This window comes from Marmota monax, unplaced genomic scaffold (assembly GCF_021218885.2).
Source record: "Marmota monax isolate L192 unplaced genomic scaffold, Marmota_monax_Labrador192_F-V1.1 WCK01_AAM20220418_F8-fsc00035, whole genome shotgun sequence".
Lineage (NCBI taxonomy): Eukaryota > Metazoa > Chordata > Mammalia > Rodentia > Sciuridae > Marmota > Marmota monax.
The window spans coordinates 5,075,512-5,099,248 of NW_026691961.1; the positions used below are offsets into that span (position 1 = coordinate 5,075,512).

Sequence of the window (23,737 nt, forward strand, 5' to 3'; positions counted from 1 at the left end):
CAGGATCCTCAGCCCACACAGAGAATCCTTCTTGGGGGTCAACTTCCTTACAAGTTGAAGATGAGTAGCGGGATTTTGAACTCAACAACTAAGTCTCCCTCTCTCATCAGAAGAGGATGCTTTCTGTTGACAAGCAGGACTGGTGCCGGCGTGGGAAGCCATGCTAGATCAATGAGAAGAGCGAAAACCTTCTGGTATCAAGACCAAAACTACTGAGGAAAGGTGGCAAGAGGGAGACCAAGCAAAGGAAAGGAAACTTGAGAAGGGAAAGAAATAGATCGTAGAGCAGCAAGACTCTGAAAACCAGAAGTTTGGATGTTTACAATGAGCCCTTAACTGTCCCCCTACCCCTGAAAAGGACGGTGACTCTCCCTCAGGTTGTTTCCTGGTTCTGCTGTTCTGATTTGTCTTCTCCATCAAGGCTGCCACTTTGGTGCATTTGAGATGATGACACCTTAGGATGGAGGGAAGGTAAATGGATAGAGGTTCTTTACCACCAGGGAAGGAACCAGGGGAGGTTCCAAGGGATGTTCCTGAAAACACACATAACTCATCCTACAGTTCATATAGATGTGGCTTTTTGTCTTACAAGCTCTTTTGTCTGATAGCGGGAGAGCCACTCCTGCTCTCTTAAGTTAACATGACATACATTTTTTTTCCTTTCTTTTCTTTTAAACCTATTTGTGTCTTCAGATCTGAAGTATTTCCCTTGTAGAAAACGTATAATTAGAGACTTTTTTTTTTTAAATCCTTTCTGACAATCTCTGCCTTTTGACTGGAGCATTTTAATCCATTTACATTTAATATAATTCTTGAATGTGGTTGGAATTACACCTGCCACTTTGTTATTCTTTTTCTATATATCCTCATGTCTTTTTTGTTTGTTTGTTTTTCTGTCCCCCCCCCTTACTACCTTCTTTTATAGTAAATTGATATTTTCTAGTGTACCCTCTTAATCCTTTTGTGGTGTTTTTTTTTTTTACTACATTATTTTGAATTGCTTCCATAGTGGTTGCTCTGGGGCTCCCTGCAACTTTTAGTTCTCATAAAGTCCTACAATTTTGTATTACAGATCATCTGCTCCATTGCATGAAGATTTAGTGTTTGACATTTAGGTGTGTCAAACACTGGGTAGACATTGGGGATTCAAAGGCAAATAGGCCTTGGCTTTTTTCCCCTCAAAAGAGAGAAGTGACCCAGACAGGAAAGTTAGCAGGTACCCTACAGTGTGGTTGGTGCTACATTACATAGGATGTGTGGGACAATATGTTGTGTTCCCAAGAGCCAAAGGAACACACATCAGTTCATCCCATAGGGATCAAGAAATGCTCCCCAGAAGGCAAGAAGTCCAGGTTGTTTATCGAAGAATGAGTAGGAGTTGGTTGCTCAGAGAAGTCGGACCAGGTGTTCCAAAAGGAATCAACCATGTGAGCATCAAGTGTGGGTCAAGGAGGCACAGACACCAGGACCCAAGGTCCTAGCTGGGTGTGTGATTGGAGAGGAAACTAAAAGTAGAGCCTGCCGCATATCAGCGAGGCCTTTAGCTTCCTCCTGAAGACAACGGTGAACGGCTGGGGAAATCCTGGGGGTCCCATCTGCATCGTGGACAATGACTCTGCCCATTATTTGGAAGACCCAGGGGACAAGACTCAACGGGACACAAGAGTCCGATGCCCAGAAAGGCGAAGAGGCTTGTCATACATCATCCATTTAGTTGGGAGGTGAACAAGAACGGGAACCTAGGTGACCTAACTCCTTGTTTTCTGCTTTCTTCGTGGGTCATTCAAATTGTGATATTTTATTTCTTCCTCAAAGTAGGAAATTTTACCTTCGTCTCAAAGTGGACCCCCATAAAATGAAGTCAGACCAACATATCTCTCACATTTTGAACCTTGCTGAGAAGCTTTTACTTAACAATTCCATTTTTAAGAATTTGTAAAGAGGAAATAATTGGATGGATATGCGAAAATGGAAAATGTGTTTATTGCAGCATTTTTATAATGTTAAATGGCCTAAATGCTATTTAGAGAATTTGTTAAGAAAAAGTATATATATATATATATATATATATATATATATATATATATATATATATTCAAAAATCAGGCAGTCATCAAAAAGAACAAAATGGTTCTACATGATGTGCTGTTTGAAGGGAAAAAATAGACAATATTTAGTGCATACAATGTCATCCAATCTGTTTGCTCTCTTTTGGATCTGAATGTCCCTGTCCCCAGCTGGGCACTATTGGGAAGTGATGGGACCTTACAGAGGAGGGATCTAGTGGGAGGTCTTCTGTCATGGGGGGGTCTGTCCTTGAAGGGGGATATGGGACCCCCATATCCTTTCTTTTCATGGCTGTGTTGAGATGAATGGCTTTGCTCTGTCATGCATTCCCCACTTTGACATGCTACCTTGTCACAGCCCCCAGAGCAATGGCACCAACCAACGCTGAGGTGAAACTTCCAAAACTGTGAGCCAAAACAAACCTTTTTTTTCTGTGTAAATAGCTTATTTCAGGTATTTGTTATAGTTCCAGAAAGCTAACAGCTACTCTTAAAAATACAAGTGTTAATATATGCCCATTGTATTAATATGTTAATAAATGTTAATATATGCTAATATATGTTAATATATGAACACATGGGACTATAAAAGACCTGAAGGATGGACACAAAACTTGTGACAGGGTAGCAGGTTGGGGGTGGGAGACAGCTCTTCCTGCACTTCCGTATTGTTTGAGTTTGTATAATAAGCATCTATGACTTCAAAAAGATTTTTTTTAAAGCTTACTGACAGTATCTATGCGGCGCCTACAATGAACGCCACTAAATTAATTGAATCCCTTAAGTCTCAGCCACCAAAGAGAAAGGAAAATGTCAACTTGATAAGCCAGAAATTGCTATTAAAAATAGACCTTAACTACAGCCCTTTCAGAGAACATGGTGGGAAAGTCGGGCCTGTGCAGATGCCATCTTGAAGTAGCACCCCATAAAACAAAGCCAGTTCCTGCCTAGGGCATGGTTACCATTAGCCATGATCTATTGGTGCAGCTGCCTTGCACCCAAACTCACCAGCTCACTCTCAGACTCAGGTCAAGTGCTTGCATTGCATTACCTGGCTTTGAATGCTATGGGTAAGGCGTGGGGAGCCCAGGGCCACTGTTCTCCATTGGGCATCAAACGCCTTCTCAACCCCTGCAACCTTCATAAAGTGGGACAGTTGGTCAGGTGGCAAACTGCTCCAGTGTGCCCAGGACTGATGTTTTCCAGGGCAGTGGGACTCCTCAGCACTATAACCAGGACAGTATCAGGCCAACCCAGGTGGTCAAACACCTGGGAGTAGCCATTATTAGGCATTTTTCGGATGACATTTTCTACTCTCCCCCATTCATTGTAGCCTTCTTTGTTGCAAGAGTGATTTTTGGCAAAATACTCGCTAGAGCCAAATTCCACCAACTGAACTGTCACTGTGTTCAAAGGGGGCCTAGCAGATGGAATTTTCTGAACGTTGATCTCCATCTTTCCTTCTGGGTTGTTCAGCGGGCTCACAGCATAATAGGGTAGTGATCTGGATCTTGTAGCTAAAAATAATTAAAGTTATTTATGGTCAAAAACCTAATGCATTTCCCCAGAGGTTAGAATCTTGAATTGGCTTTTGGTGGCGTTGAGTCAGGAGTTATTTTAGTTTTTCCTTTTTTTCCGGGGGAGAAGTACCAGGGATTGAACTCAGGGACACTCAACCACTGAGCCACATCCCCAGCCCTATTTTGTATTTTATTTAGAGACAGGGTCTCCCTGAGTTGCTTAAGGCCTGGCTTTTGCTGAGGCTGGCTTTGAACTTAAGATCCTCCTGCCTCAGCCTCCTGAGCCGCTGGGATTACAAGCGTGTGCCACCGTGCCCAGCTGGCGTGTGTGATTTTAGTCTGTGATTTTAGTATGTCATTCAAGTATCACCCAATGAAAGAGAGGTGGGACTGGACCCTTAACAATTCTTCTAAGTCCCTTCCAACAGATGGTTTGAGAAGGGCTTGTAAATATGTGCTTCATATTCAGCTGCACCTGAATGGGTAGGATTTAATCATAGGCTGTGGCTCATCTTATAATGATTACAAGTTAGAAAATAGAAAGAAAAACATCAGTTAGGTATTAGCAGAGTGAGTCATGAGTTTTGATACCGTGGTCTGATTTCAGTATAACTTGACTTTGCAAAACACACTTAGATATTAAAAACTACATGCATGTATTATTTCAATTTAAAGGGGAATTCATTTTTCAAGTTCAATTTTAGGGGAGACTTTTAAAATACTCTTGAGATCACAAAGCGTCCTCTGCTAAGAAACAGAAAAGCTGCCAGGAGCGTTGGTTCATGCCTACAGTCCCAGCTACTCAGGAGGCTGAGGCAGGAGGATCACAAGTTCAAGGCCAGCTTCAGCAACTTAGCTACACCCTAAGCAACTTAGCGAGACCCTGTCTCAACATTTAAAAAATGGAAGGGTTGGGGATGTATCTCAGTGGTTAAGCACTCCTGGGTTCAATTCCCAATACCAAAAAAAGAAAAAGAAAGAAACTGAAAACCTTTGGCTGCAGATGTGAGATTTCCTTTCTCTTTGGTTACTCCCACGGTAGTTGGAACAGTACCTTATACTCACTGGATCCCTACTAAGTGCCCTAGACTGGATTGAGAGGCCTTGAGATGTTACAAGAACAGTTTGTCATTATTCAATTAACATCAAGTCAGGCTTTCAGAATGAGACGATTTTTGTATTTCTTTTTTGAAACTGTGAGAAAAACTGGGGGTGGTGGGGCCTGCTATTTCTCCTTAAAAAAAATACAAAAACACACTTGAGTTTAATCAAGTAATAGAAGTTGGCATAGGAGAAGAAACAAATCTTTTCATATTTTCGCCTCTCCTCCAGGAACACGATTAACTTTGTTGTCTGTTCATTTGAAAAGAAAAAGCCACGAATTCTAACAGCCTTCATTCACGGTTTCCATCCAAGGGCTTCTGCACCCACCGAAGCCCTTGGCTGAATTCTGCGCCTCTTCCTTTTTGAAATGAAGTTTTTATTTGGGAGTAAGATGCTCACAGAAGTCACAGTGATAGTTCAGGGGGTTCTCGTGTACCTCTTCCACCCGAGTCGACACCTTACAGAACATTTGTCAAAACTAAGAGGACAACGTCCGAGTATCACTATTCACTGAACCTTGCGCTTGGTTCCAAGTCACCAGCTTTTCCACCTTGTGACTGTCGGTGTTTCAAGATCCCAGCCAGAATCCTAAGTGTTCTTAGCCTCTCTCTCTGTTCAGGGGACACAGCCTGCCCCATGTGGACTGGAATGACCAGATCCCGTTCCCTTTTCTCATTAGAGTGGACTCTCTCATTGACACGGTCATCGATTTTTTTCATTCACTCAACAGATACCAACTGAATACAGCCGAGCGCTTGGGGGTGGGGGGTGGGGGGAAGCAAGTGTGATCTGAATCCTTCCAGAATCAGGGGAAACAGGCAGTAACCTGTTATCACCAACAGTGAGGGGGAAGGCGAGGATGGGAAAGGAGAAGGGTGCTCCCCGAGGGGGGTCGAGCCTGGAGGAGAAGTCAGAGAAGAGGGGAAATCTAAGCCAAATGGCCCACAGAATGGGTTCCCCAACTAGGACCCGAAAGGGAAGCAGGCACCTAGGAGAGGCCGTGGGTGGGCTGGGCAGAGGGGATGCCTTGATATTGAAGACGGATCTGAGAACAGGCTGCATTAATGCAATGCAGTACCTTGGGGGAGAGCTGTCAGGACACCCTAACCACCTTCTCCTCTGTGTCTCCTTGGCACTTAGCTCACGCAAGTTTCCACGGGCTGATTTGTGCTCCCATCTCTGCAGCATCCCCTGCCCCACACCCCCAGACAGGTGGGTCCTGAGAGGAAGCGAGTCTGCCTCAGCATTTTGGCTTCCTCCCCTTCCTCTGCCCCAGCAGCCCTCTGCACTAAAGGACCAACAGGTGTGTTGTTGAATCAGCTTAGACTTCCTGTCACAACCCCTCTTATTCCCGTAGCCCCAGTTATTCACGTTACATCTAATGGGCCACCCATTATTCTCTCTGAAGCCTCTGGCTGATTGGGATCTTTCTACAGTTCCACCCCAAGTCTCCATTCAAACTCTCTCTGATACCCGCAGCGGGGACAGATTCCAAAGTGCATTTTGGTGGAGACGCAGGATTTGGAGGAGGAGGTGGTTCTCAGTGGTTTTCTGAGGCTGGCAGGACCCTTTTAGATTTGCTCTCTCATCATATGCAATCCTTTTTTAGTTTATAAAATCATGAGCATTAATCTACTTTTATTCTCAGAATAAAAACAACAGTTATTTTTATTGGAGAGGGGAGAGCCATTTCATTCCTTGGTGGGCTCCTGTGGGTTTGGCCAGGTAAGCATCTATTGTCCTGTCCTCGCCTATGCAATGCAGTACCCTGGGGGGACCAACTGTCAGGGTGCCCTGCTCTTCCTAGCTGAGGGTTGGTACTGATCCCAGCTGGGCCAGTTCTGGCTTTAACCAAAGCTGGGCTCCTCCAACCAGGCTCAGCCTCCTTAGGCTCACAGAGAGCTTATCCAGCAACTGGGGAGGTCCCACAGCCTGTGAGCAGCAGATGCAAAGCTGGCAGGAGGCACTGAGACCCAGGGAAAGTTTGGAGGGTTTAGCGTTTCTCTTATGAGTGGTTATTTTGGGAACTTTCACACACAGGAGATAAGACTATTCACAAGCTAGAGAAATTGACTCTGGTTATTGCAGAGATTTCCCTCTCTGTTCTATCCTGGGAATTCAAATCCTGACCACGGTGTGTCAGAGACACAAAGTGCAGAACCGATTCAGTCCGATAACAGTGCCTTGAATTTTCTGCCACCTGATGTTTGGGGGTTGGGGTTTTTTATCCAGGACTAGGGATTAAACTCAGAGGTGGTCTATCATTGAGTACATCCCCACTTTTTTTTTTTTAATTTTGAGGCAGTTTTGTGAAGTTGCCGAGGCTGGTCTCCAACCTGTGATCCTCCTGCCTCAGTCTCCCAAGTAGCTGGGGTTACAGATGTGTGCCCCTGCACCCAGCCAACTGGAACTTTATAATTGCCCGAGTTCTTCTTTCTAAGGACTGGGCTATCCGGCATTTTCTTTAACTCTGGAGGCATTCCCACATATTTCCAGTGCATTCCCTTTTCTCCTTAAGTTCCTGGGCTGTTCAAACTTACTTAAATAAATTTACTTCCTGTGGCCCACAGTAAGAAATAGAGTGCACCAGCACCTGTGGTACATATGGAAACATAAGTGAAACAAAAGTTGCACAAAATAATACCCTTAGTATCTGAGGTACAGCCCCCGGATTTGTTATTCTTTTCAATTTCATCTTCAAAGTACTATTTGCAGCCCATTAAATTGATTTGGAGTCTCTTCAGTGGGTTGTGCCGCAGTCTGGCTGCCCCTGCGTTTGGAAACCACTGAGTTACCCAAGGTTAATTCCTGTTTCTTGTTTATGAAAAACGTCCCAAAATAAGCACCTGCAAACAGAACTGAACCAGGAAGCTTTTGCTCTGGGGTAATGTACTTTCTCCAGCTGTAGGACTATCTCTATGAGCCAAATGGCCACAGATCGGGGGTGGGGGGTGGGGGGGCAAGAGCCAATCACAAGATCAAAGAGAGCCAGAGCTCTGTGTTCCCACAGCAATCCAAAGGTCAGCCCTGATGTGACCGCAAGTCTTTTATTCATCCTGTCCAGGGGCCAATGTACCTTCAGGCCAAACCCAACCCAACGCCTGTTTTTGCCTAACCCTTGAACTAAGAATGACCTCTATGTTTTTAAATGATTGAGGGAAGATTTTATTTTTTTAAGAAAACTGGCCCACAGCAGATGGGGCAGCACTGAGGGCAGGTGGCTGCTAAAGAGGGTCACAGTGTCCATCAACCTCCTCCTCAGGATGCTGGCTGCTGGGCTTGAGCTGCAGCTCAGTGGTAGAGCACTTGCTAGCAGGTGGGAGGCCCTGGGTGTCATCCCCAGCACAGCAAGGGAAAAAACAGAAAAGAGTCCTACAGCCCAGAAACCTGTGCCATTAAGTTTTATCCAGTGAATCCCAAATTTATTGACCACAGTCCCCATCTCTTTTTCTTAGAAAACCTATTAACAGCTGGTGTTCCTCGGAGCACAGTTTAGAAAATGCTGGTTCTGAGAAAGACAGTTTGCTACCGGGGGATTTCTATCTTTAAACCCTGCCTCTGACTCGCTCCTCTGTGGCACCGGCAGATCTTTCTGCGCTGAGCAACGGGTGCCAAGCTAGTAAGGAATGGCACACCCAGGGCTTTATTCTCACGAGCTGCCTCTGAGCGGCTCTGCTGTATTTTTAGATAACAGAAGAGGCAGCTGAGCAAGCGCTGTAAATCCGCATACCTGATCCCAACCCCACAGAGGCCAAAGCAATTTTTAGAAGTTTGGAAGTTTCTTGCCCAGTGTCCCTGCCTCCCTAGGAAGGGACACCGCATTCCTCCATCGCTTAGGAATTGAATGCCTCCATGCAATTCAGAAAACACGTACTGAGTTCCTACTGTGCGCCTGTCTTCCGGTTAACAGCCTCTTCTTTGAAAGGATCATCAGTCCACCAGACAGGTTGGTTGTTGCCAACCACAGAATGACACGGCAATGACCCCAAGCTTAAAATATATAGATGTAGGTGGGTATTTTTAGTTCACAGAGCAGCTGAGTGGGTAAACAGCAAGTGCAGGTTGATGAACTCCTCAGTCGGAATCAAGCTGGTTGAAGCTTTTAAGAAGTTGATAAAACCTCAGGCATTTGGAATCCAGAGCGAACCTCTGCATGAGTCATTGAGCCAACTGTCAATCATCTGTCGGCCGAGGCTCTAGATTCCAGGTGTTCAAGCCTCAACGTTCACAGCACCGGTGTCATCTGAAATCATTTTAATACCTGAAAGGATCACTTTTCTCCTGAAAACCTGTGGCTTTCTTGGGGCTCGAAAAACGGAGTGAATAGAGAACCCGAATTCTCAATGCCTCCTCTTCAGGAGAGCGCGGAGGCCACACAGGGAATACGGGGCCTCCGGGGACGGGCACGTCGGGGAGGCCACCTGTTCAGGGTATCCGAGTTGGTTGCACATCGTCTTTGAGCTATTTCACAGCTCTGGACCTAGCAGGGAACTGATAACAACACAAAGCCAGCCCTACCCACACGTGAATTCCGCCCTGTCTCCTGGAAGTCCCATCAAATTCCCTCTCCCTCATGGAAAACTCCATGCGTCCTTGTCCATATCCCTGGTCTATCTATTAGTCTGTGCCTGTTAAAACACCTGCGTGATTCTCCTGATTGAACAGAATGCAATCTTTAACATGTGGGCTTTTGGGGTGTTTTTTATTTTTTTAATCTTTGTAACAGACTTTTACCTTTTTCTGAAAATCGTCTTTTTTCTAATAATGTAGGAAGATTTGAGTATTTTCCCATATGCTATAGTTTGGAGATGGAAAATGTCCCTCAAAGGCTCGTGGGTCAAAGGCTCTGTTGCCAGTGAGGCCCTATTGAGAGGTGGTAGAACCTTTAAGAGGTGGAGCCCAAGGGAAGGAAGTTACACCTTGGCACTGTGACCTTGAAGGAGACATTGAGACCCCACCCTTTCCTCTTTCTTCTTCCTCTCGCTGATTCCTGGCCACCAGGAGGTAAAGCTTTGGCTTCTGCCATTATATTCTGCCTCACCATAATCCCAAAAGCACTGGATCTAACCAACCATGGGCTAAAACCTCTGAAACCTTGTGTCTAAATAAGACTTTATTCCTTTAAGTTTCTTACCTCAGGTACTTTGTCACAGTGACAGAAAGCTGATACGCCATATATCCTCAAATATGCCTTTGTCTCCCGTCCCCTGGCCCATTACTACTATAGGTGAATTCCTACGGCAACTAACAGTGGTCATATAGCAGACTGTTTCTTTTGGAAATGCATTAGCTAGTGGATAATTGCCTTTTCTAAATACAGTTTATTGTATTTATTTATTTTTTCAGAAAAGGAGCTAAATCAGAGGAGGTTAGCCCACCAAATACAAGTTACACGTCTTTCTGTGATAACACTTTGAACAATCATTACAAATCAAATAATAATAGCATCAGTATCTTTTGCATTCAGAAAAGCATATCTGACTAGGACAACAGGATACCTGGGTTCAACTGGTTTTTTCCAGGCACAATGACAGGTTTGTAATCTCAGATTTAATTATCTACTGAGAGCTTCAGGTGTTGGCCATCATGGTTGGGTATGAAAAACCCTTTATTAGGACAGAATTTTTTTTTCAACTTAACTTTTTTTTTTTTGACTCTGTAGGACAAATGGGTTCAAGTTCATTTCTGCCTCTGCCTAGCCCTGGTGGGGGGCGGGGGCGGGGGAACTGCCTAGCCCTGGGGAAAATCATGTACCCTGGGACTGGGAGTTTCTAATCCATTAAAAAGGGAGGTGGAGAAATGGATTAATTGTTTTAAAAGTGACTCAGGGGATTCTCTATGCAGCCAGACCCAGGAATCACCTGTCTATCCCAGTGGGAGCCCTAGAGAAGTGACTGAGGTAAATGCAGACAGATGTGTGAACAGGGTCCTCCGTCCTCCGTAAGGGAGATGAGAGACTCCTGGCTCTTTAAGCACGCCTGCACCTCCTCAGCACACCTCTGCAATGAAGAATTTATCCAAGAACATTAAAGAACAATGCGTTCTTTCTCTTCCCGCACTTCATCAGAAGAAATACCCATTTCCGGGGCAGGGATGCTGCTCAGTGGTAGGACACTTGCCTAGCATACCCAAGTCCCATCCCCAGCACCGCAGACCAAAAGAAAAAGGAAAGAAATGCCCATTTCAGTTTTGCAAAAATTAAGATGTCATTTGTCAACCCCGGGGTGCTTGGCTCTGCTGGTCCCTGTGCACTCCTAGAAGTGGAGATTAAAAAAGAGGAGCCAGTCAGTCCCTAGAAATGGATAATGTTCCAGAGAAACCCTGGAGCCAGTGTTCTCTGGACGACTCAGGGACCCTCCTTGGGGGAGCAGAGCGCAGGGCTGTCGTGGGGAGGGTGTTTCTAGTCATCTACCTGGAGCATTTCCTGTGTTCTAAGTGAAAGTGACAATTTCTCCTTCACTTCAGTTTGTCATAAGCAGGGGACTTCCTGGGCAGGAATGCCTGGAGGAGAATGGAATCCATTTTTGCATGGGGAGTTTTCTTCATGCTCCAGGAAACTCAGAACTGTGTTTCTCTGGGCTTCACCCTGAGCACATCCAACAGTTTTGATTGGCAGGGCTTTGTGTGTGTGAACAGAAAACTGCAAGACCTCAGCAGGACCGGGGAGCAGAGACCTGGGAGCAGAGATGCAGAGAGTGGGCAGGAACCTTCTTTGGGATTAGAAAGTACCCACATCCAAAACCGGAGGACTAAGGGCTGGGGGTGCAGCTCACAGTGGTAGGGGTTGCTCAGCACACACTCTAGGTTTGAGCCCCAGCACTGGAGAATAAAACAAAATAAAACCCTCAAGTATGTGCATCAAAAAGGATATTAGGACTTGATCAACGACTCTTGACAGGGGCAGTTTTGCCCTTCTAGGGAATATATGGCAATGGCTGGAGGTATTTTTGGTTGTCACAAGTGGGCGGGGGTGGGGTGCTATTGACGTCTAGTGGGCAGAGGACAGAGATGCTGCTAAGCATCCTAAGGAGCACAAGACACCCGCCCACAACAGACCTGTCTAGCCCCAAATGTCAATGCCGATGATGCAGAACTTGAGAAAGATGAACTTGGACTAGATGAACTCCAAATTTCCTTCCAACCCCAAGACATCATGATGTTAAATGCAACTTCCGGTCCCAAATAAGAAGCCTGTTGCTGGGCTGAGGTTGCAGGTAGGTGGCACAGCACTTGCCCGGCATTCCCGAGGCCCTGGGTTCCATCCCCAGCACCAAAGATTAGAGCTAAAAGAAAAGGCTATTGCTATGGACCGATCTGAGTCCCCCATCTGGATTCATATGTTGAAGCACTAATTCCCCAATGTGAGCACACTCAGAGACAGGGCATCTAGGGAGGAAATTAAGGTTGAATGAGCTCATAAATCCATCTAATAAGATTGATGTTTTTGTTTTTTTTTTTTTGGTACCGGGGATTGAACTCAGAGGCACTTGACCACTGAGCCACACCCCCAGCCTTGTTTTGTATTTTATTTAGAGACAGGGTCTCACTGAGTTGCTTAGTGCCTCGTTTTTGCTGAGGCTGGCTTTGAACTCACGATTCTCCTGTCTCAGCCTCCAGAGCCCCTGGGATTACTGGCCTGCACCACCCATCGGCAGATTGGTGTTCTTAGAAGAGACACCAGAGTTTGTTTTCTCTCACCCTCTGCCTTCCCTGCAACTCCTCTCCTGCCCCTCTCTCCTCAACATATGCACCAGACACCACACAAGCACACAATGAGAACACAGCCTTCTCCAAGCCAAAGAAGCCTCAGAATGAAATCTCCTGGGCCAGCACCTTGGACTTTCCAGCCACCAGAACCGTGAGAAATAAATGCCTATTGCTTACACCTCCCAGTCTAGGGCCCTTCCTTATGCAGCCTGAGCTGACTAATGTACCTCTTTGCTGCCCATTGTTGGTAATTGCCATGGCTGACATCTTCTCGTGGTTTACTATGTGCTAGGCACTGTGCTAAGCATCAGCTACACCTCACCACACTCCTCAACACACCCCTAAGAAATGGGAATTTCGGTGATCAAGGCAGAGGGATAAATGAAAGACCAGAGAGGTTACACAACTTACCTAAGATCAACCAGTCAGTAAGTGGGAGAAGCAGGCTTTGAACCAAGGCAGGCTGATCCCTACTGAAGAATTCATGTATTTATTTAATGACTACAAGAGACCATCTTCCCACATTGTCTCTCCATATACTAAAAATCATAAACTTCCAGGGAAGACAGGAAAGTGGGAAAATTGCCAGAAAATGTGGAAGTCAAAAATCATTGTGTCTTCCTCAAAAAGCTAAATATAGACTTACCATATGACCAGCATTTGCACTTCCAGGTATAAGCCCAAAATACTTAAAAACAAGCACTCGGGAGCTGGGGGTGCAGCTCTGTGGTAAAATGTGTGCTTAGCATTTGGGAGATCTGGACCCCATCCCCAGCACTGCAAAACAATGACAAAGACTCAAACCAGTACGTACCCATCAGTATTTATAGCAGCATTTCTCACAATGGCCAAAAGGTAGGGAAAACCCAACTGTCCATCCACAGAAAAATGGATAAACAGAGGGTGGTCTACTCATAAAAGGAATATCACTTAGTCAGAAGAAGGAATGAGGTACTGACACGTTCAACTACCCCGAGGCACCTTGAAAACATCTTGCTAAGTGAAACAAGACAGACCCAAAAGGTCACATGACTGTGAGTGTCATATATAAAATATCCTGGGCAGGTAGATCCCGAGATGGAAAATAGTCATTTCCTAGGACTTGGGGAAGGAACATGATAGGGTCCAGGACACGCTACCCCAAAAGCTGGCATCTTAGCATTTGAGAAAATAGCAGAAATAGGATTCCCACCCCAAGACCCTCACGGGACAATTGTCCTGCTCTATGCCCAAAAGGAAGAAATGTCGCACATACATGCCAAGAAGAATCAGAACTAAAGGTCTTGCTAAGTTCCTTCCAGTTTATTCCCATTATATCATCCCCTTTAGTCCCTCGTACTGGAAGTATCTGCACAGCTGTCCATACAAATATAAACATTGCCCTTTTCTTTGGGGTTCCACTTCCAAAGGTTCTCATGTCATCCAAAACCCAAAATGCTCCCAAATCTGAAATCTTCTGGCACCGACCTGACGCGACAAGTGGAAAATTCTACATCTGACCTCACGTGATGGGTCACATTCAAAACACAGGTGCACCAAAAATATTATAATCAGTTGCCTTCAGGCTGGGTGTATAAGGCACATACCAAAAAAAAAAATGAATTTGGCATTCAGTCTTGGGTCCCCTTCCCAAGGCATCTCATTTATGTATAGGCAAATATTCCAAAATCTGAAAAAAAAAAATAAATCCCAAATCTGAGATATTTCTGGTCCCAAATATATTGAACAAGGAATATTCAACCTGTATTAAATAAATCTGTCTTGCTTTTCTTTTGTTAATCTGTGTTTTTTGTCAGAGGGATCTCAACCATGAACCCAGCAGCTGATGAAGAAAAGGAGCCTGTTTCCTACAGGGACTGCTTAACAGGTGCGGGGTTTCCTTTGGGCTGAAGAAATGTCTTGGAACTAGGCAGAGGTAAGGGCTGTACAGCATTGTAAATGTACTCAACACTAGTAAATCGTACACCTTAAAACAGTTGGCAGTTAATTTTGTGTATTGAATATGGTACTTCATTCTTCTGGTTATTATTATTTTATCTCAGTAGAGAAGACAAATGAAGCTAACCTCAGCCCACCTCTGGGTAAGCCTTTGAGAAATAACAAAGGACTGATCCCTAGGAAAATGGGCCTCTCTGCTCCTGGAATCCAGCCCAGCCACCCAGGACCCCAGCTGGCTGCTCTTGAGGATGTCCTGCGCACTGGTTTTAACCACCAGGATGTGCTCCGGGGCCACTTTGCTGTCTATTTAAAGAGGATAAAGATGGATGGATCCTGCAGCCGTGGACAGCTGGTCACCGGCACTCCCAGACAGGGAGACAGAGATCAAGACAGAAAGCAAGGATTTGGTCCTGAAAAAAATGAGATCCTATTATATACATTTCCTGGGTCTCATTTGTCTCCCTCAGTGATCCTCCAAGACAACTATTGCTCTCATTTTTTTGTTTTTAAGGTGGTGCTGGGAATTGAATCCACCACAGCCTTGTACATGCCGGTCAAGGGCTCTACCGCTGAGCTACGTCCCCAAATCTAATTTGTTCCTTTTTAACAATGGCATATCCTCTCACAGCGGAGGAACAATGACTTTCTTGACCATTCTTCTAATAGGTCTGTACTTAGGGCCCAGCTTATTTTGCACATAGATCTTTGTGTACAAGTGCTTTTCAACACATAGAGGCCTATACTCTGTATATTCTGTTCTGTTTTTTGTTTTTTCCTTCAGATCAGATGAATCTTTCACCTTTTCATAAGGGCTAAAATCCCAGGGGTGAGATTGCTGACTCAAAGCAAACAAGCATTTTAAATTTTAAGAGATGATACCTGAGCCAGGTGCAGTGGCACACGCCTGTAATCCCAGCAACTGGGGAGGCTGAAGCAGGAGGATCACGAGTTCAAACCCAGCCTCAGCAATTTAGCAAGTCCCTAAGCAACTCAGCGAGACCCTGTCTCTAATAATAATATATATGTATGTATGTGTGTGGAGGGGGCATATATATATATATATATATATATATATATATATATATATATATATAAAATATGTGCATATGAGTGGGATGTGGCTGGGGATGACAACATTTAGCTAAGAGGGCAAAATATCCTGGATCCTGTTCAATCCCCAGTATGAAATAAATAAATAAGAGATGCTATGTGATTGCTTTCCAATAAAGATCACTCCATTTGCCCACTGATACTGTCTCAAATGAGCTTCTCTGCCTGAAATTAGAATGTCTTTTAAATGGACCAGTCTATTAACTGTGGCTTGTCGGGTTCTTCGTTTGTTTGTTTGTTTGTTTGTTTAATGGTTCCAAAACACAGCTGACTATGAACAGTGCCCCTCACCTGTGCTGGTATCTGAGAATCAAGGAGATAGGCCCATGCAATACACCTGGCCCAGCCCTCTCACCTCCTAGGGTTCTGACAGTGGTATCTGTTCCTGTTACTTTGTACCTGATCTGAAAGTCTTGCATCTTTCCTTCAAAGGAAGCGGGTTCCTCTAACTGCAGCATCAGGAGCAAAGCATGCAAACCAGACAAGGGGGTGATTCAGACCAACCGAGATGCTCCCTAACTTTATTTTTTTTCTACAATTTTGAAGGTTTACAAAACAAAATGAAAGCATTTGGCACCTCAACTCTGAATTATCAAGTCAGCAACTGTCCATTGAATGAGAAGCTTCTAAGTGCTTCTTGTGTGATACACACTGGGCGTCCAGCTTCCAGCAATGAATGGGATGCCGGGGGTCAATGCATCCGCAGCAAGACTGAAGTAAATAGCCCATAAAACTTGGTTTGACCCTATTAAGATTCATTGTCTCTGAGACAATGGCCTTTGAGGCCAGCAAAAACTCGTCTGTCAGCAAAACAACTGAATTAATCTCTTCACAACATTTAGCTAAGAGGGCAAAATGTCCTGGATCCAGTTTCACAAGGACTGGAAGAGATAACAGAACCTTTGGGGGCCTTGGATTTGCAGCACTGCAAACAGGAACTATTCTCAATAGACCTTAAATCACCTGAAGTGCCAGGCATGGTGGGGCACAGCAGTAATCCCAGCGGCTTGGAAGGCTGAGGCAGGAGCATCCCAAGTTCAAAGCCAGCCTCAGCAACTAAGTGAGGCCCTAAGCAACTTAGTGAGACCCTGTCTCAAAATAAAAAGGGGTGGGGATGTGGCTTGGTGTTAAGCACCCTTGTGTTCAATCCCTAGTACCAAAAAAAAAAAAAAAATCAGCTGAAGCCAGGGACCATACACACCCTGCTCAAAGTGCTACTGTACTCTTGAGAGGGCGGCACAACACCTGGCCTAGAAGGGCCGTCAGTAAATACGTATGGGGCAGATAAATGGATGGAAGGATTAATAGAAGAATGAATGACTTACCTGTTTGGGAATTTTTTTATGAACAGAATAATTCCTGCTATCCACTATAGTCATTTTCCACCTTGGATTTAGAGAACCTAGGGAGACACTGCTCTTCAATGACAGGGCCACCTCTCACTCAGACTTTGATCACCTGCTCCTTCCACCCAGTCCAGGAGGCCTTTCTTAACAAATGTTAACAGCTAAACTGAGCTGAACCTTAACACCGTCAGCCTCAGTGCTATTCAGGGCCCCATAAGTCATGCTTTGCCATCCTCATTTTACTCATTTTACAGATGAGGTCACTGAGGTTTATGGATGTTAGGCCAATCGCCCAAGATCACACCCTGGGCAGCAGCAGAGGGTGGGCTGGAACACAATCAAAGACTCCTGAGGGTGGGTGCTGGGCCTTCTCTGGCTCTGGACCCCTGAAGCTAGCACATAGCAATGCTCGAGGCTGTTCAGCAAGCGTGCAGCGAAGGAATGAATGGATCGGATGCTGGGCCTCTTCGGGGGACCTCTTGAGAGGTGCTCTGAGAGGCTACACCAAAGGAGAGCCTCTATCTGTACTGGCCTCCAACCCTCGTGCTCAACCAGGGAGCCAGCCGGTGGTTCACCAGACACTCCTGCAAAAGCCAACAGACCCAGATCTCTCTATGCCGAGAGCAAAAGAAACAGCAAAACAAACAAACAAACAAAACCCAGTACGTGGACTCTGGCCTTTGGAACCTCCACCCGCCTGCCCCATGCTGGCAGCTCACCTGAGATGCCCTTCTCTTCCCTCTCCGCCCTCTGAGACTCTGTTTAGTCCTCAGGCCCAACACAAGCACATTCCTCTGAGCTGCTGGCCTGGAGCCTCCAGTGTCCCCAGCCCCTGGAACACCACCTGGCATTTTGAAGACACTCAACACCTATCTGCTCCAGGCATACATGGGAGTGGTGATGAGTGTCATCTTTCACCATGTGTTTTTATATTTCAGATGAACCTGAATCTTTTATAGTAGTTTTTGTTTGTTTGAATATTTTATAGTAATTTGGGGTTTTTTTTTTTTCTGTGCTAGGATTAAACCTGGGGCTTCATGCAGGCTAGGCAAGTGTTCAACCACTGAGCTACACTCCCAGCCCACATATGTTACTTTTATAATAAGAAAAAAGGAAGGATGCTAAAACAAAATAATAAAATGAGTCTATTTAATCCAACAGATGAAAATAATACAAAACCTTCCCCAAGAATCTTTTCTGTAGATCGCCAGTCGTTGACATTACTTCAGTCATCACACTGTTTATTAAGTCTGAAACATGGACCAGCTTAATAATCTACTTGCTAGTCAGCACACGTCCTTGGACTTTTAAATACCAGGCATCTCCCCCTGGGCTTAGGGAAAGATTGACACCTGGGTTTTCCACTCTATTTCAATCTCCTTCTCACAGTGCATTTATTTCTACCTCAATACTGATAAGGATGTTATTTCCCCCTGTGGTATCCTCTCTCCACTGGGCCACCCTCTCCCCTACTTCTCCTGCCACAGAATCTTGATCATGTTTTAAGGTGCATTCAATTGATGAAGAAATGACCACAACCATAGATAACTGTAACGTTTAAAAGCCCTGAGTTGTTGTTGCTGTTGTTGTTTTCAAAAGACACCTTGTCTTTTCGTCTCCCTCAATTAATTACACTTGGATGAAAGCTTTCTTTTTATATATCTCAACACTCTGAATTGTCACTATACATTTTCCAACTCTGTTTAAAAAAAAAACTCACTGCTAATCAGAAAGTGCTGTCAAAGGTGGATGAGAGCAATGTCTCAGAATCTGTCTCAAACAAGAAAATACTAGATGGCTTCCCAGGGTTCAAAAACCTTTCCCCACATAGTCCCAGGAGGAAGGCAGTGTATAGACAATCAATACCCAGAATTTGCAAATAAATGGCAGCAATGAAAAGCTGTGCCTGTTAACCTCAGAATAATCTCTGCAAAATGCTGTTGGGTGCTGTCCAATCGTGTCCTGCCTGGCATTTTGAAGCACTCGATACCTGTCCACTGATACCTGTTCACCCAATGAATAAACGGAAGTGGTGATGATGGTTCTCTTTCTCCTTTCACTTGTATATTTCAGATGAACTTGAATCTTTTATCATGACCTTCATTTATTGTTCACTGAGCACTCTGGGTGCCATGCACAGTGCTACGTGCATTGTCTCATTCAATCTTCCAAGTGCCCGTTACTATTATTATCCCATCTTACAGATGAAACAACTGGTGGAGAACCTCACAGTCTTCCCACAGTGATAAAGCTACCAAGGGACAGAGCTGGTTTGAACTCAGTTTGCCTGACTTCAAAGCTCCCATTCTCTGTTACTATCCTATAGAACATCGCGTATCTCTTATTTTAAAAACTAGAGTTGACATGAAAGGCAGCAGTTAATACAACGTTAACTAAAAACAACCAGTTCTGCAATCTTTCTTCTCTTTTCAATCCTTTTTAATTTATGTGTATTCAATGTTCAGCATAAAATATTTAAACGTGAGGAAGTCAGACAAAGCATGACTTCTTTTTAAGAGGGCTTTTCTATTCTCTGGCATCACATTGGCTGAGCAATTGCTATGCCACAGAATCAATAGTACTAGTTTTCACACATCATTAATAAATAAATGGAGGTTCCCAGATGTGATGGAAGGGATTCATCATCCCCTGGGAATTGAGTCTTCCAAAGATGCCACTTGAATCAAATTTATGTCTGGTTGCAGACAAGAGTCCAGAGACCCACACTTTAACAGATTCAAGATTCCAAAGTGGGACCCTGGATTAGTGCTTTAAGAAGATTTCAAACTTGAATAGGGGAAAGTGGGGGGAAAACAGATTTGGGGATCCATGCAAAAGTAGATCAGAGACTGGGGGTCTCATATTGGGCCAAGAAACAAGTTTCAGAGTCCTTGATGATTTGAAAGCCTTTTGGCCAGACTTTTAATAGTTTGCAGCTTAGGACTGAGAAGCACAAAAATTTCAGGGGCTAAAATGACATAAATTGATGTGTGTGGCAATTTTCCTGTATGCTTGAAATTTTCCCAAATAAAATGGTCAGAAAATAAAAGGCAGTAAGAGAGAGAGATTAGGAAAATGACCCACACTTTTGTTGTAGCCCAGGGTCTTGCTTTATGTAATTCCCTGGTAAGAATAAAGGCAAGTTCCTTGAATAGATTTAGTAGTAAAGGAAGCAACCGGTATGTAGCAAGCACTTCCCTTGAGCTCTACGAACTCGATCTCATTTAACATTCACATGAAGCCATAAGGTAGGTCTAAGTATGATCTCCATTTTCAGAAAACAGAGGCAAGGTGAGGCTTAGAATTGTGCCTAAAGTCACACTGTCAGCAAGGGGCAGCACGAGGATTCAGACCAGGGCTTCTACTCTGCATGGACCCAGCATTCTTTCCAGGCCCCTGTAAGCTGCAGAGACATACAGGGCTGCTACACATAAAATCACTGACCATATCCTGGGACTCTCTCGACAGATTTAAGAAGGTTCCTGAAAATGCAAAAACAATAAACCTTCATGCTGAGAATCTGGGGTCCAACAAGCATGAGTCCAAACCCTGGCTTTGCTACTCAACAATCATGTCATCTAACAAGCTCCAGGGTTTTCATCCATGCCAGGGGGAATTCATGATGCCAGAAGAGGTTGTTGTGGAGATTAAATGAGATGATGCTTTAAAGTTCTTAGGGCATGATAATCTGGGAGGGGAGCAGCCATTGTTGACATCATTTTGAGTTTGTAGGAAATAGACACTCTCACCCCTGAGGTTGCACCAAAGCACCAAAACCAAAGGGTTTGGAAAGGATGAAACAGGAGAAGGAAGGAGTGGGCATAAAACCAAGAAGAAAAGGAAAGAGATTCAAAGCACTGTGTATCCCTCATAGCAGGTGAGGAACTAATACATGTGATTGTGATTTCAACTTGAACCCATCAAAATACAGCTGAGCCATCCTAGGAAGATTTCCTTACATTGTAATTACAGAAAAACACACACACACAATTTTTCACCCAGGTAAAGACGGGAGAAGAGCTTATACACAATACTTCAGTCCAACATAACTCGGATTGGTGCTAGGGCAGAGCGCTGAACACAGTTACCCAGAGCAGGGTCCCAGAGGAGGCAAGAGGGCCTTTCTCAGCCTGGCAGGAGGCACCCGGGCTAGGGCAAGTCTCTATCCACAACTGGGGACACTGGGAAGTCCCTGCCCTCCCTGGGGCTTGCAGGGAGGGCTGGTAACCCTGGAAGCCCTGAGGCTGCTCCTGCACTTTGAGAGCAGGAGTTTCAACTATTGTGTACTATTAATTAGAAACAAATATCCTTCGTTAATTTGGAAATGTTGCTGACACCAAATACCCCAGAAGAGAGAACCAGTAAACGCAGCCCTTTGGTTTCAGAACCGCCTTCTAGGGCTGTACCCAAACCAGACTGTAATTGAATCCAGGGAGAAAGGAGGAGGTGTGATCAGTTAGCCTCCCCCTAACCTTTGCCCCTCCCCTCCGACACAGGAGTAGTCTGAAGAAGAAATGCTGGGGATTTCAGGTGTGCCGGGAACCTCGCGCCGGTGAAAGCAAGCAGAAACCCAGCGGACACTCCCCCCCTCTCCAGGGACGTGGGCGCTTTCCAGGATGGCCCTCCGGCTCCTGCGCCCTAGTGCATCCCAGCGCCCTAACGCAACCCGGGCGGAGGAAGCACCCTCCTCCTCCGACTGCAGGAAAGACCTTCCTTCCCAGGAGGAGATGCCAGCTGAGGGATCTGGGACTCCCAAGTCCACCCCAGGCTCCTGGCTTAGGGGCCAGGCGATTGCCCAAGCCTCCCGGTGAAGCCCAGTCTGAAGGATCCCCCCTTTTGTTCACCCGGAGAGCGCGGCGCGGCGCTGCGCATCCCTCTGCGCTGAAAGCCGGGCTGCGGGGGGTGCCTCCCGGGGGGCGCGTCCCTGGGTCAGCTGCTGGCACGCCACCCGCTCCTGCGACCCCGGGCTCCAGCTCTCGGATCCCCAGCACCCCTGCCCTATTACTCACTTCTCCCCAGTCCCTCCGCTTTCCATGCTGTCTCCTCCACCGCCCCATAGCGCCTCAGAGGCTTTTCAGCTTCCAGATGGGTGGATAAAGATTGCTTTAACTCCATCGCTGATCCCCGCGGGCAGGTCGACGGGTCCCCCTTTACTCCATCCCCGCCGCGGGTTGCAGGGAGGGAGGCGGCTCCAGCCAGCAGCGTTTTAAGGGGCCGGGCGCCCGTGACGCGGCTCCATCTCTTCCGCCGCCAGCGCCCGGGAGCGCCGACTGGTACCCAGGAGGGGGGAGGGATGCAGAGCACATGCGCAATGGAGGTTTAGGGGGAAAGCTTGGGGGCAGGGTAGGGAGAAAGAGGGACAGATGATAAACTCTAAGAAGAACAACAACAACAACAACAAAAATAAAACCAACCCCAAAGAAGTAAGAACGAGGCTCCTGATCATTCTGGAGAGGGTGGTGTTGCGCTGCATGGGTCTGGCACTGTGGGTGGTATGCGATCTGTCAGTGGGATGCTAGGTTTTGAGTGGGATTGGTGAGCCCGTCTCTATCTGTGGGCGATGGATCCATCTTTGTAGGGAGTATGGACAAGCGTGAGTGTGGACCCAGATCTGTGGGTTCTGTGGGTCTTCGGGGAAATCTCTGGGTTTTTGCATCCGTGTGCATACTTTGAATATGAGATGGGACATGGATGCTTGTGTTGACTCCTCATTCCTGTGTCTGTATTTGCATGGACTTGAAAGAGAAATAGATGGGAACATTTTGGTCACAGGACAAGGAAGCTGTTTGGAATCAGGGTCTTTACTTGCCAGACACCCGCAGATGGGTTTACTGACAAAACATGGCAGCGTCGAAAATAAAAAGTAAGGGGCTGGGGCTGGGGTTCAGTGGCAGAGCGCTTGCCTAGTGTGTGTGAGGCACTGGGTTCCATTCTCAGCACCACATATAAATAATAAATGAATATAAAAAAATATAATGAATAAAATAAAGGTCCATTAACATCTAAAATAAATTTAAAAGAAAATATAAAGTCAAAGCTGGATTGATAAAAATCAGTACTGTTTGCTGAATGGCACCTGGGTGCAAAGCACTTCCCAATAACTCTGTGAAAGAGACAGCATTCTGCCAGCCTTGTTTTGCATAGGGGGGAACTTGAGATGCACAGAGATTATTTGACCAAATTCCCACACTTACTGAGTGGCATCGTCAGTCCATGAATCTGGATTATTTGAATCCAGATTTAACCTCTTCATCATTAAACTGACTTCCTAGACTGCAGTTAGGATGTTTTGTATCAGGACATGGGTTGCTGGTCTATGTTGTCATTTAGACATGTCATCTGGGACAAATTCTGGTATCCATATGGCTTGTGGAAGTGTGAAATGGCCCAGTCCTTTAAGAAAATGACTTAGCTACTTAAAATGTTATTATCGATAATGAACTTCTAAATCGCTCAAGGGAGAAAAAAGAAAATAACATAGAAAATCATAAAATATTTAGATCTGAATAACAATGAGAGTATCATATGCCAAAATTTATAAGTTTTTTTTTCTAGGAATGGGGTCTTGCTATTTTGCCCCGGCTGGCTTGGGACTTCTGGGCTCCTGTCTTGGCCTCCTGAGTAGCTGGGACTACAGGTACAAGGAGATCATGGTGTCTAATTTCAAAACTTATAAATGTTGATGTAAATAAATAGACAGCTTTAAATGCTGCTATATCTTGGATCTGGAATGTTCCGCAAAGGCCCTTGTGTTAAAGGTGTGGAGTGCCCAGCTTGGTGCTATTAGAAGGTGCTGGAAACTAAGAGGCTGGCCTAGTGGGAACATGCTCTTGAAGGGGACAGTAGGACCCCAACTCCTTCCTCTTCCTCTATTTTTGAGCCCCAGGCATGAAATGAGAAGCTTTGCTCTAACACATACCTCTCGCCATGATGCGCTGCCTGGTCA

General features: G+C 45.4%; 1 protein-coding gene and 1 long non-coding RNA gene across 3 annotated transcripts in view; both read right to left on the reverse strand.

Moving 5' to 3' along the window:
• Bmerb1 (bMERB domain containing 1) overlaps positions 1-22,069 on the reverse strand; it is a 91,005-nt gene extending 68,936 nt beyond the window's left edge. Inside the window, exon 1 of one of the 2 annotated variants that reach the window (XM_046439684.2) lies at positions 21,801-22,069. In XM_046439684.2, the coding sequence (XP_046295640.1) occupies positions 21,801-21,906 (106 nt within the window). In that variant the 5' untranslated portion in view covers positions 21,907-22,069. The remainder of the gene's footprint in view (positions 1-21,800) is intronic. The other variant, XM_046439600.2, reaches the window with a different exon arrangement.
• On the reverse strand, positions 13,673-21,582 carry LOC131423997 (uncharacterized). The gene is made up of 2 exons (XR_009226335.1): positions 16,771-21,582; positions 13,673-14,745 (listed from the first exon to the last, which is right to left on the reverse strand). It is a non-coding gene; the product is annotated as an uncharacterized LOC131423997 (long non-coding RNA).
• Positions 22,070-23,737: the final 1,668 nt, after the last annotated feature.